Below are 12601 nucleotides of genomic sequence, written 5' to 3'. Positions count from 1 at the left end.
ACACCATGTCTCCACAGCTATAATACAGAACACACACACAGCTTCGCAAACATAGTGAAACGACTGCGGAAACGACTATAAAGCTGGCATTCTAGGGGTAAAGATAAGCGATACGCGTGGCACCCAAAGTGTTAAGGACAACACAATGTTCCTTCCTGTTTTATGATGTCAAAAATACATATAAAGCAACACAATAAATCGATCAAAACAACTGCAGACTGTCCAATGGATACCAAGGTATCCAGTATTAAAGTGCATTGTCAGATGTGTCTAGGCCCAGAAATTAGAAGCATATTTCCCAAGTTCAGTGCAAACTCTGGGGATTGGCGCATGCCAATCGTTTGAGTGAGTATGATATGCTCCAAAGGCCTAATAATTAAGTAATATATCAAACAATGGCTTGATATAAAAACAGAATGATGTCAATGAGGACCACCCAATCCTGTAGCTACAGGATACAGTGATGAGTACTGTCTGTAACTATCACTGACTGGGGATCAATCTGAGGGAAGAGTGATATACAGAATCAGATTCAGAGTTTATTGTCACATCTTCCATTACTGTAAAGTATATAGATGAGTGAAATTATTTTGTTCTTGGCTCCTCGTTTCATCATCATTGGTGATTAAGCCTATCACTGTTGTGTCATCGGCAAACTTAATCACCATGTTGGAGCTGTGCGTGACTATCTAAAGGCTTAAGAATAGGCTTAAAGGCTATAAATATAAAGGCTTAAGAGTCAAAACAGCAGCACATCTATAAATTACATCACGCACCCTGATATAGAATTATATAATAACTTGTGGAAAATAATAATACACACACACATAATATATATATATATAAAGTTATTACACAATAATACCTAGGCTTATTTCGTCACATCTGTAAATACAATTCCTATTGAATTCTCATTGTTCATTCATTTCTGCATATTCCCTCCCCTGGTGATTCTCCTTGATGAATGCGCAGCAGAAACGCAGTAGTACGATTAATTATTCCATAACCTCTTAGGCCCGAGCCCTATTTTCTGAAAATCCGCCTAAAATACATACCTAAGTAAATGGAAGATTGCTCCACTTCTACAAGGTCCATTTGCATGTTCTTGGTATCTAGGGACATCTAGGGATCTCATGGAATGTATTCCCAGTGCCAGAAATATTGTGTCTATTACTATTATAATAGGCTTGCTTAAATTGTGATGAAACAAGGAGAATATTAATGATTTTTCTTTGCATCTTTGACAGTGAATAACACCATGCTAAAAATTACCAGACATGAAAAACTGCCACTGAGCTCGTTCAGTACCTTCTTTTTTTTTATCCACTTTTTCGCCATATTTTTCTTCCATCCCAATTTCATATTGCCAATTCTCCCCTTCAATTCTCCCCTCCCCTGTCTTGAACGTTGCTAGACTATGCCTCCCACTGGTCGGCTGTAGTGAGGATAGAAGCCTTGCATCACGTGTCCCCTCCGGTACACGAGGAGGCAGCCTGTCGCATCTTTTCACCAGACAGCGCGGATTCTCAGTGGCGAGGAGTAACGCGTGGGAGGCTCACGCTGCCCCCGATATTTCCTGTCTCTGCTATACAGGCATCACCCAACCGACCTGTAGGAGTCGCTGTCCACAACGCCCAATCCCCACCCATCGACTTTCCACCCGCTACCTCTGCCAATTGAGATAGTATGATGACTGGCCCAAGCCACAGGCAATGCCGACTCGGGGAGTCGAGACCGGAGTTTCTTGCATTGGTGACGAGTGCAATCTCCGCTAGGCCACCCAGCCGACCATGTTCAGTACCTTCTTGAGATTACGTGTACAAAAAAATCGAAGGAAATTAATAAAGGGAAGATGATTAAACAGAAGGTTTTGTAGATACAGTACTGAATTCTGCCATCCGGACCCATGCTATTTGAAATATTATTATAGAATATGGAGGCCTATAAATTACCTTATTATAGCCATGTTGCACATCTATGGATCTGGCCAAATCTACTCATTCCAATGACAGAGTTCAATTTGGATTTAGTATCACCAGGCGTGCATGAAGAACCGAGAATGAAATCTACTGTATGTACAGTCAGCTTTTTATTCTTGCAACAGGTCCGCCATTTTTAAACGGAGTTCAACACGGATGGTTGCTAAATGTTCACAGAAGGTAGACACACTAACTGCACTCCAATCTATGCCAATAACGTTCAGTTTTGTGGTATATAATCCAGAGAAATAAAAAATAATAATCAGGAAGTCATTTGCTTGCAGAAAGCTGGAGCTCATTGAAAGCCCTGTCTTTCCGTCCTCATAATGACTACAGCAAAATGGCCGCTCTGATTTATTTACGGTCGAAATTCGCTAGCTATTGAATACAATTCCTAAACTGATATTTCATTAATAACACTTTAACCTATTGGTAAACAAACATATTGCTGAAAATATGCTGAAAACTGCTGTTGTGACATGGTTAGGGTCTTTACTCTTAGATACATTTGAAGAAAAAAAACACAACATTATGTCATACAGTCTAGACTAGAGAGAATGATTTATGACGTGATGTCATTTGCAGTCCGCCGATGGACCACACAGGTGGAAGAGGATAAGGAAAAACATGCTGGTGGAACATTGTTATTCTGAGAACTGGAAAAGAAATAATTAAAAAGCTGAGAAATCACTCTGAGGAAACGTATGAAGTACATATGAAGAGAAAACACTCAATACATGCTATGTATGTTCAGTATTCTACTAGGCTTCTTCCTGCTTCCATTGAGGTTAATTAATACTACCTACCTGTTGCTACTGCATGGCCGTCCACATGCTGCTAAGTTATTAATGAGGTCAACTGTGGCCTTGTGTTCACTTGGCATCCATGTGGCTCCTTAATAGCATGAGACTAGAACATAATCTCCCACCTCATTGGAAAATGTATACTTCTTACGCGCCTGTACATCCTACAGTGTGTGTGTCTGTCTGTGTGTGTGGGTGTCTGTGCATGCCATATAAAAAAAATTCTATAAAATTTACTTTTATGTTGGACTGTTTGATTGTGGAAAATAATGGCAAATGCAGATTTCAAACATTGTTGGGCAACATCGCCACCTAGTGGTGTAGTTTTAACAGATGAGCCATGTCTAGCATTACTTGTAGGTCCCAAGAGGGCAGGTTGTTGGAAATAATGGGGAAAGGAGGTTGGAATGGTTTAACATTGCGAGAGCTAGGAGACCGTTTCCCTATCAAAGTGAAGGCCAAATTGTGAGCAAACTAGAACAGGTAATGGTTATCAAAGGGTCTGTTGGTTGATTTATTTAAATAATGTGTTACCAAGACCATTGGACTTTAGCTTTAATGCATCAACTTTCCTTTATATTTAAGTTCCGACCTCCCCCCCCCCCCCCCGAAATTGAAATGGTAAGTAGCTTCGTCTCACCTTTGAACCACGCCCCTGGTTTGAAGAGGGCTTTCTTGAGGGCATTATAGAGATGAAAGTTGAGTTTTTTGTATTCTGCGATATCATCCCGTATCCGTGGCAATAGCACCAAGTTGTAGAAACGTTGGGCCATTCGCTCTTTCAGATTGGATGAGAAGATTCTACATCAAAAAAGAAACAAATTCTTACCTCGTACAAGTTATAACACTGTTACTCACTTTGAGGTTTTTACAATAATGTTAATTCACATTCTGTAGATTGTAGAACAACTAACCTTGTCGCCTGGTACATGGCAGCTGCAGTCCAGGTCTCAGGCTCGGTCAAGTATAGAACCTGCTCCCAGTTGGACAGTGCCGGGATGATTTTGAAAGCCTTTGGAAGCTTGCCACTGCGATATTTGGACAGAACCTGAAACAACAAAATAAAATATAACAACAACCACATAATTGCTCTCCAGATCTTCACATTTATGCTCAGCTACTAAAGCCATATACTGTTGTGGAGTTTGTGCCTATTCCAACTTCTAGGGCTGTCCCCTCATAGACAATTGATCGATTGGTTTGGTCTTAGTCGACCCATAATCGATTGGTTTGGTCTTAGTCCATGGTGGGAGTTGAGCTGGTCAAACTAGAGGTGGTGGCAGAGAGGAGGATGACAGCGCAAACACACCAGTCGCGCATGCAGGCACTCGCAGGTTCCGTGCGAGAACAGCGCGCGTGGCCAGGCACACCGAGTCCGACTTCAGAGCGGGCGAAAGTGCACGGAGGAAGGCACATTTACATTGGAACAGCTGTAAATGCCTAGTCCAGGGATCGGCAATAGGCGGCGACATTGGCCCGCCAGCAATAATTTCTGGCCCGTCAGATTATTTTGAGAATATGATATTTATGTGACGCGCGGGAAATATTCACTCTGGACGCCAGGGTGTCTTTTATTGTGAAGCTGCATCTATCTACCGGTAGTCATCATGTCTGTCACTATAGCCAATTGAAATGCTAGAAATGGTCACGTGGACTGGGAGAACCAATGGAATAGTCCCACCGGGCCTGTGTATATTTCCCGAACGCACGTTCACTTCCGCATTCGAGATGCAAGCGAGTTAAAAAGAAAACGGGGAAATATAACGCTTCTTTTAATAAACAGGAGCAATACTTAAAATACGGGTTTATCGCAACAGGTCGGTGATTCTTGCGTGCCGAGCCGACGTCCTCTCTGCATAATATGTGGCGACAACAACAACAACAACAACAACGAGGCAATGATGACAACTGTGTTCAAGTTGGCAGATAAAGTTCAGATAAAGCATTCAACGCCAATCTGGAATTGGAGGGCGGCGAGTGGATATGACATGTTTCAAACATTAGCAGGGATTTTGGAGGACTTAACAACAAACAAGGTATGGTGAGTCGTGTTTTCATGCATTTTGATCTGTGTTCATCACACGCCGCTGTGATCTGCAACAGCTGATCTGCTGTTCATGATGAATGAATGAATGAATGAAAACTTTATTTAACAGATTGCAGAATGGGTTTATAGCCAATTGAAATGCTAGAAATGGTCACATGGACTGGGAGAACCAATGGAATTTCACTTTCACTTCCGCGTTTGGGATGCCGGCGAGCGAACGTTTGCAAAAACAAAACAAACGTCTTTGAATAACTTCTTTGCAATGCAACGGGGAAATATGATGAGCCAGAAGAGGAGCTTACGACCTATAAAGCTTATTTTAATAAACAGGTGTCATTCTTAAAATACGGGTTTATCGCAACAGGTAACTCTTGCAATAAGCAACCGGTGACTCTCGCTTGTTGACATGGCAACACGAGCAAGCAACTGTGTTCAAGTTGGGTGGGCATTCAACGCGAGTGGACATTTAACATGTTATTAACATGGATTTTGGAGGACCGAAGCAGAAACAATATCAAGTCCAGGGCAGGGATGCCTGCATTATGCCGGTGAGTGTTGTGTTTTAATAATAATAATAATACATTCGATGTATAATACACCCGCTGTGGTGCTTAAAATCAAATGCACCCTACTGATCTCGATTTATAATGCGAGCACCTGCATTAAAATCAAATTACTGATCTGTTCATGTGTAATGCACTGTCTGAGAGGCACTTTATAATAGAAAAAAGACAGTGCAAACATGTATATGTCGTTTTTTTTTTACAGTTAAAAAATGTTCACTTATCATTGGCCCGCCACACAATGGCTTGGGGAAAATTTGGCCCGTGGGCAAATCTAATTGGCGACCCCTGGCCTAGTCTATTGCGAAGTCAGTCCCAGTTTGAAGATTTTTTAAAAAGATTTACAGTTCCAGTGTTCTATATTTGCATGTATAATAACCAGTTATTATATAATTAATTAGAATGTTAGAATACATTTTAGAATGATGATCAGTGTGACTGTACTCCTGAAAAAGTATAGTAATGTAGGAGACGGGAAATCACGACCAAAGAGAGTGAAGTTTCTTTGACCACACATCAGTGTGCATCATTTAATAGCATAACCATGGATACCACAACAAACCAAGTGAAGCGTTAATATGGCCGCTCTAGATACCCCGGATGCCCCGTGTCCTTAAAGTGACAGTGTAGGTGGATTATGTCCCGTCCAGGTAAGTGCCCATGTAAGTGCCCACTACATATGTCCCCCCAGAATTCACCCTACTAACTCACAAAACGGGTCGGTAGACGGACCTCCCGACCATAACGGCTCCGAACAACTGGAGCCGGCATATGAGCTACCGTGGGACCCCCTGGGGCCTTGCAGTGGCGGGGAGGGCAAGGGGCAAGGTGCCTAATGGGCGGTGAGGGACTCATATTTTCAAAAAGCGACCTATGGTGACGAGGTTTAACACGGGGAGGTCGCCCCCGCCGCGGGGGCTGAGCGAGTGCCACGGGGTGATCCACATCCAAGTGAGCTGGCTTAAGCCTGTCCACCGAGACATGTTCCGGTTTACCGCCAATGTCCACCACGAAGGTCTTACTTCCCGTCTGTAGGACCCGAAACGGGCCATCGTAGGGGGGTTGAAAGGACCCGCGGTGGGCATCGTGCCGTATGAACACGTATTCCGTCGCCTGGAGGCCGGGTGGAACACGAGTCTGTGGCAAACCATGCTGCGAGGTGGGGACCGGCACAAATGCCCTAGCGTTCTCCAAGTTTGAAACGCGCTGCTGGGTCGCAGACCAGGGGTCTGTGGTGTCAGGTAAAAACTCCCCGGGGACCCGCAGCGGTTGGCCATAGACCAGCTCAGCCGACGATGACTGGAGATCATCCTTGGGGGCGGTCCTGAGACCCAACATGACCCACGGGAGCCTGTCGACCCAACTACCATCGCTAAGGGTAGCTCGGAGAGAAGCCTTCATGGACCGGTGAAACCGCTCACACAAACCGTTAGCCTGCGGGTGATAGGCGGTAGTGCGGTGCAGTCTCACGCCTAAGTTTCTGGCAATCTCGGACCAAAGCTCAGAGGTGAACTGAGGTCCGCGGTCCGACGAAAGGTCAGACGGAGCACCAAACCGGGCCACCCACGTATATATATACGCCCGAGCCAGATCAGTGGACGTTGTGGATGACAGCGGAACGGCCTCTGGCCACCGAGTGGTTCTGTCCACCATCGTGAGGAGGTATGTGAAACCATGCGATGGGGGTAATGGACCCACCAGGTCCACATTCACGTGGTCAAACCTCCTTTCGGGCACGGAGAACTGGGCCAAAGGAGCTTTAATGTGGCGGTGTACCTTAGCGCGCTGGCACATCACACAGGTCTTAACCCACCCGCTCACATCCTTTTTCAGCCCGTGCCAAATGAACTTGGCTGCCACCTGCTTTTGAGACGCCCTGTTACCGGGGTGAGAGAGACCATGTATGATGTCAAAAACATGACGTCTCCAACTGCTGGGCACCACCGGTCGCGGCCGCCCCGTGGAAACGTCGCACAGGAGTGTGCTGTTAGCCTCATTAAATGCCACATCCTCCAGCCTGAGTGCTGTGATGGCCGTCCTGTAGGCCTGAACGTCCAGGTCGGAAACCTGGTCTGAGGCCATGCGTGCATAATCCAAACCAACATGGACGGCCCCGATCAAGGCCCGAGAGAGACAGTCTGCCACTAGATTGTCCCTGCCTGCGACATGCTGAATATCCGTGGTAAACTCTGAGATATATGACAGGTGCCTCTGCTGACGGGCAGACCATGGCTCACTTACTTTAGCCATAGCAAAAGTGAGTGGCTTGTGGTCTACAAATGCCGTGAACGAACGAGCCTCCAGCAGGGAACGGAAATGCCGCACGGCCAGATAGAGGGCGAGGAGCTCCCTATCAAAAGTGCTATATTTGCACTCATTAGGACGAAGCTGTCGGCTAAAAAACGCCAGTGGCTGCCAAGCCCCACTCACCCACTGCTCGTATACCGCTCCAACAGCATAGTCTGAAGCATCAGTGGTGATGGCAACAGGGGCGTTGGGAAGTGGGTGTGCCAGCCTGGTTGCATTGGCCAGGGCGGTTTTAGTATCGACAAACGCCTTGCGTCTCTCGTCCGTCCAGTCCACCACATGTTTGGCGATTTTACCCCTGAGAACCTCGTAAAGAGGTCGCATTAAGCAGCCCGGGGGACAAACCGATGGTAAAAATTTACCATGCCAAGGAACTCTTGCAGAGCCTTGATGGTGGGTGGCAGTGGAAAATTTGCTATGGCGTCAACCTTAGATGGGAGGGGAACTGCCCCATCTTTGGTGACGTGGTGCCCGAGGAAATCGATCCTAGACAGCCCAAACTGACATTTAGCTGGGTTAATTATGAGCCCATGCTGACTGAGTCGGTGGAAAAGGTGCTCTGCCTTGGTGGTACTGGCGACTAAGATGTCATCTAGGTAGACAAACAAAAAAGGCAGGTCCCGTAACACAGAGTCCATCAAGCGCTGGAATGTCTGTGCTGCGTTTTTAAGCCCAAATGGCATGCGCAAGAACTCAAATAAACCAAAGGGAGTAATCACCGCCGTCTTAGGGATGTCCGCTGGGTGGACCGGCACCTGGTGGTAACCTCAAACTAAATCTATTTTTGAAAATATGAGCTTCCGGGCCAGGTGGGTGGAAAAATCCTGAATATGTGGAACCGGGTATCGGTCCGGTGTGGTTACCTCGTTAAGGCGGCGGTAATCGCCACACGGGCGCCACCCGCCGGCAGCCTTGGGGACAATGTGAAGGGGTGAGGCCCATGGGCTGTCAGAACGACGGATAATACCCAGGTTCTCCATGTTGGAAAACTCTGCCTTGGCCACGGCCAGCTTGGCAGGATCTAGGCGCCGAGCCCGGGAGTAGACTGGCGCACCTGCCGTAGCGATGTGATGCTCCACACCGTGCTTACTGGTGGAGGACGAGAAAGTGGGCTGGGTAAGGACAGGGAACTCGGCTAGCAGCTGGTGAAACTCATCTGTAACAGACAACATGTTAGACAAACCCACAGGAGGCGCTGCCCCGACAGTACATTCAAATGAACAAAAGGTGGTGGCGTCGATCAATCGATTGTTCGACATCCACCAACAATCCATAGGCACACAGAAAATCAGCACCCAGCAGGGGCACAGACACATCAGCAGTAATGAAGTTCCAGCTAAACCGCCGCTCACCAAAACACAACTTCACTAGCCTACTGCCATACGTGCGGATCGTAGTACCATTGGCAGCTTCCATAGGGAGTCCATGCCCGTCGGCCAGGGTGTCCACCCTTGACGCAGGCAGCACGCTTCTCTGTGCCCCTGTGTCGCACATGAAACGCCTGCCTGAGATGTTGTCCCGAATAAACAGTAGCCTGCCGGCCCCACCAACGCTCATGGCCACTGTTGAGCGCCGGCCCGGGCGTTTCCCGGCCCCTTGTAAGTACATGGGGGACGGCATTGGTTAGCCCTGGCTCCATACTTGGTGTGAAAGAAACACCAGCCAGTGTCTCTCCCTCGCTGGCGAGGGGCTGCCACCGCAGCAGCGACGGTATAATCCCCATGGTGAGAGGTAGAGGGTTGGTCATGATAGAACACGGCCGTACAGTGTTGCTGCTGGCTGGCCAAAAAGAACTTATCCGCCTCCGCGGCTAACATACGGCAGTCATTTATTGTTGTGTTTGCCAAGGCGGCCCTTACCTGAGCCGGTAACTGGCGCAAGAACAGCTGTCGGAAGAGAAAATGGTTGGGCTCATGCTCTCCCATCAACGCCAGCATCCTATCCATAAGCTCAGACGGTTTACTGTCGCCCAGACCTTGCAATGAAAACAGCCGGTTAGCTCGTTCCACCTCAGACAGTTCAAAACACTTCAACAAGTGTGCCTTCAGCGTGCCATATTTGTCATGCGCCGGAGGGTTTGTGAGTAGACTCACCACTCTGGCTGCCGTGTTAGTCCCCAGCACAGCGACAACGTGATAGTACTTAGTGTCATCCTCCGTTATTTTCTTTATTGCAAACTGCGCCTCCGCCTGCACAAACCATGCAGTAGCTTGCGTTTCCCAGAACTCTGGCAATTTCAGCGCGACTGCTGCTTCCATAAACTTCAGCGCGACTGCCTCTTCCATTGTTCAATCGTCCTTGAAAGCGTCCAAGAACGTCAGGTTCACCAATGTAGGAGACGGGAAATCACGACCAAAGAGAGTGAAGTTTCTTTGACCACACATCAGTGTGCATCATTTAATAGCATAACCATGGATACCACAACAAACCAAGTGAAGCGTTAATATGGCCGCTCTAGATACCCCGGATGCCCCGTGTCCTTAAAGTGACAGTGTAGGTGGATTATGTCCCGTCCAGGTAAGTGCCCATGTAAGTGCCCACTACAGTAATATGGTTTATTTGTATTGGGAAAGATACAGACACATTAGCTGGTTGAACAACATCTATATGCTGAAACGATCGCTTCCAGCCCGCGAGTCGCGCGCCCGCTTGCGGCCGGTGGGCACAGCTACGTCCATTAACATGGGAGTGAAAGTGAAGCGCTGGTCGGCCGGCCGCCAGCCCGCCTTCGCGCGTGACTGGTGTGTTTGCGCTGTGAGAAGGAACACACTACTACACTACACACCAACACTCCACTAATTGCCTCAGCCAGTCCTTCGTGCCAGCGGCCAAGAGGCTCCACAATCGTGGGCATGGACTGCTGCCAGCAGCTGGAGAACTAACAGCTGCAGAACTCAAAAACGATTACTGCGGTTTGGTGCAGACAGTGGCGACGCTAGCTCACCGGCTAGTGGCGTCACCGACGCGCCGGCTGTCGTGGAGAGAGGGGGCATCTGCGGGGGGGCTCTCTCATTGACGGAACACAGTGTGAGAAGAGCATTTATGCGGGTGAACAGTACACCAGGAAGGCTGCTGGCCCAGATGGAATAACAGGACGCATACTTAAGTCCTGTGCTAACCAGCTAGCCCCTGTGTTCACTAGGGATGGGTACCTTTCACATTTGAACCGATCCGGTACCTGTGAATCGATACCGGTACCCAACGGTACCTTTTTTCGGTACTTTAGTCTCAAGAAATGTAATTTACCTACCTCAGTCGTAAAAAAAAATCCAAACTTCAAATAACTACAATTTCGACAGTTTTCGGCTTGTCATTGCTCCGACTGCTTTGTTGTTGAATCAAGTAAAATCCTAGGTAAGCATATATTGTGCGTGTGAACGTTGACATGAAAAGAAAAAAGTAAAAAAAAAAAGTAAAAAAAAGTAAAAAATAATAAAAAAAATAAAAAAGTAAAAATAAAAATCGGTTTCTAACTTGATTCGATACTCGGTAGTACCGACGTGTTTCGGTTCGGTACCTCAAAAGTACAGAATTCAGTACCCATCCCTAGTGTTCACCACCATATTTAATCTATCCCTGGCGGAATCCGTGGTACCTGCGTGCTTCAAGGTGTCTACTATTATCCCGGTACCAAAGAAATCCTCCCCAACAGGTCTCAATGACTACAGACCGGTGGCACTCACCTCTGTGGCCATGAAATGTTTTGAGAGGCTGGTTAAGGATCACATTTGTGCCTCCCTCCCAGTGATATGGACCCTATGCAATTTGCATACAGGCCAAACAGGTCCACTGATGATGCGGTCTCCCAAGTACTGCACAGCACCCTCTCTCACCTAGACCGCCAGAAGGGGGGCTATGTGAGACTGTTGTTCATTGACTACAGCTCAGCGTTCAACACCATAGTCCCCACCAGACTGGTGGACAAGCTGATCGAGCTGGGTCTGAGCTCCGCTCTGAGCGCCTGGATGCTGGACTTTGAGTGAAAGGCCCCAGGCGGTCAGGGTGGGAGGTCAGACCTCCAACACCATCACCCTGAGCATCGGGTCCCCTCAGGGCTGCGTTCTGAGCCCCCTGCTGTATTCACTATACACACATGACTGTGTGGCCAAGTTCAGCTCCAACTCCATAGTGAAGTTTGCGGACGACACAGTGGTGGTGGGGCTGATCTCGGACAACGACGAGAAGGCCTACCGAGAGGAGGTTGAGGTACTGGAACGCTGGTGCCAGGACAACAGCCTGCTCCTGAACATTGGTAAAACCAAGGAGCTGATCGTGGATTTTAGGAGAAGACAGCAGGGGACACACACACACCACTGAGGATAAACGGGGCTACTGTGGACAGGGTGAGCAGCTTCAAGTACCTGGGGGTCCACATCTCAGAGGATCTGACATGGACAACACACATAGACTCAGTCGTAAAAAAGGCAAAGCAGCGCCTCTACCACCTGAGACAGTTAAGGACGTTCAGAGTATTGGGGAAGATACTCCAGTCCTTCTACTCCGGAGCTGTAGAGAGCGTTCTGACTGGAAACATCACTGCCTGGTATGGAAACAGCACGGCACAGGACAAGAAGGCCCTACAGAGAGTGGTACGCTCAGCCGAGCGTACTACGGGTATTGCACTACCATCCCTGCAGGTCCTATATAACAAGAGGTGCAAATCCAGAGCCTGCAAAATAATGAAAGACCCTCACCACCCCAACAACAGCCTGTTCAAGCTGCTGCGGTCAGGCAAACGCCTGCGAACACCAGCAATTAGGACAGAGAGAATTCGGCTCAGCTTCTTCCCCCAGGCCATCAGAGCCTTGAACACTGAACTCTCCACACACATGAGCACACACACAACACACACACTGTACACGCTCACACACTAGCAGCCACTTTAACATGAGCACACACACA

At 47.8% G+C, this 12601-nt stretch overlaps 1 protein-coding gene across 1 annotated transcript in view; it reads right to left on the bottom strand.

Annotated features, from left to right (window-relative positions):
• Window positions 1–12601, bottom strand: part of bysl (bystin-like) — a 46333-nt gene that overhangs the window by 19343 nt on the left and 14389 nt on the right. Inside the window, exons 4-5 of the mRNA XM_084316889.1 lie at window positions 3697–3830; window positions 3423–3583 (exon numbers count right to left, since the gene is read on the bottom strand). Coding sequence (XP_084173015.1) covers window positions 3423–3583; window positions 3697–3830 — 295 coding nt within the window. The remainder of the gene's footprint in view (window positions 1–3422; window positions 3584–3696; window positions 3831–12601) is intronic.

The sequence above is a fragment of the Notolepis coatsorum genome (assembly GCF_963971535.1).
Source record: "Notolepis coatsorum genome assembly, chromosome: 6".
Taxonomy (NCBI): domain Eukaryota; kingdom Metazoa; phylum Chordata; class Actinopteri; order Aulopiformes; family Paralepididae; genus Notolepis; species Notolepis coatsorum.
Note: the sequence above shows the minus strand (reverse complement) of the source record. Positions and strands in the feature narration are given on the sequence as shown.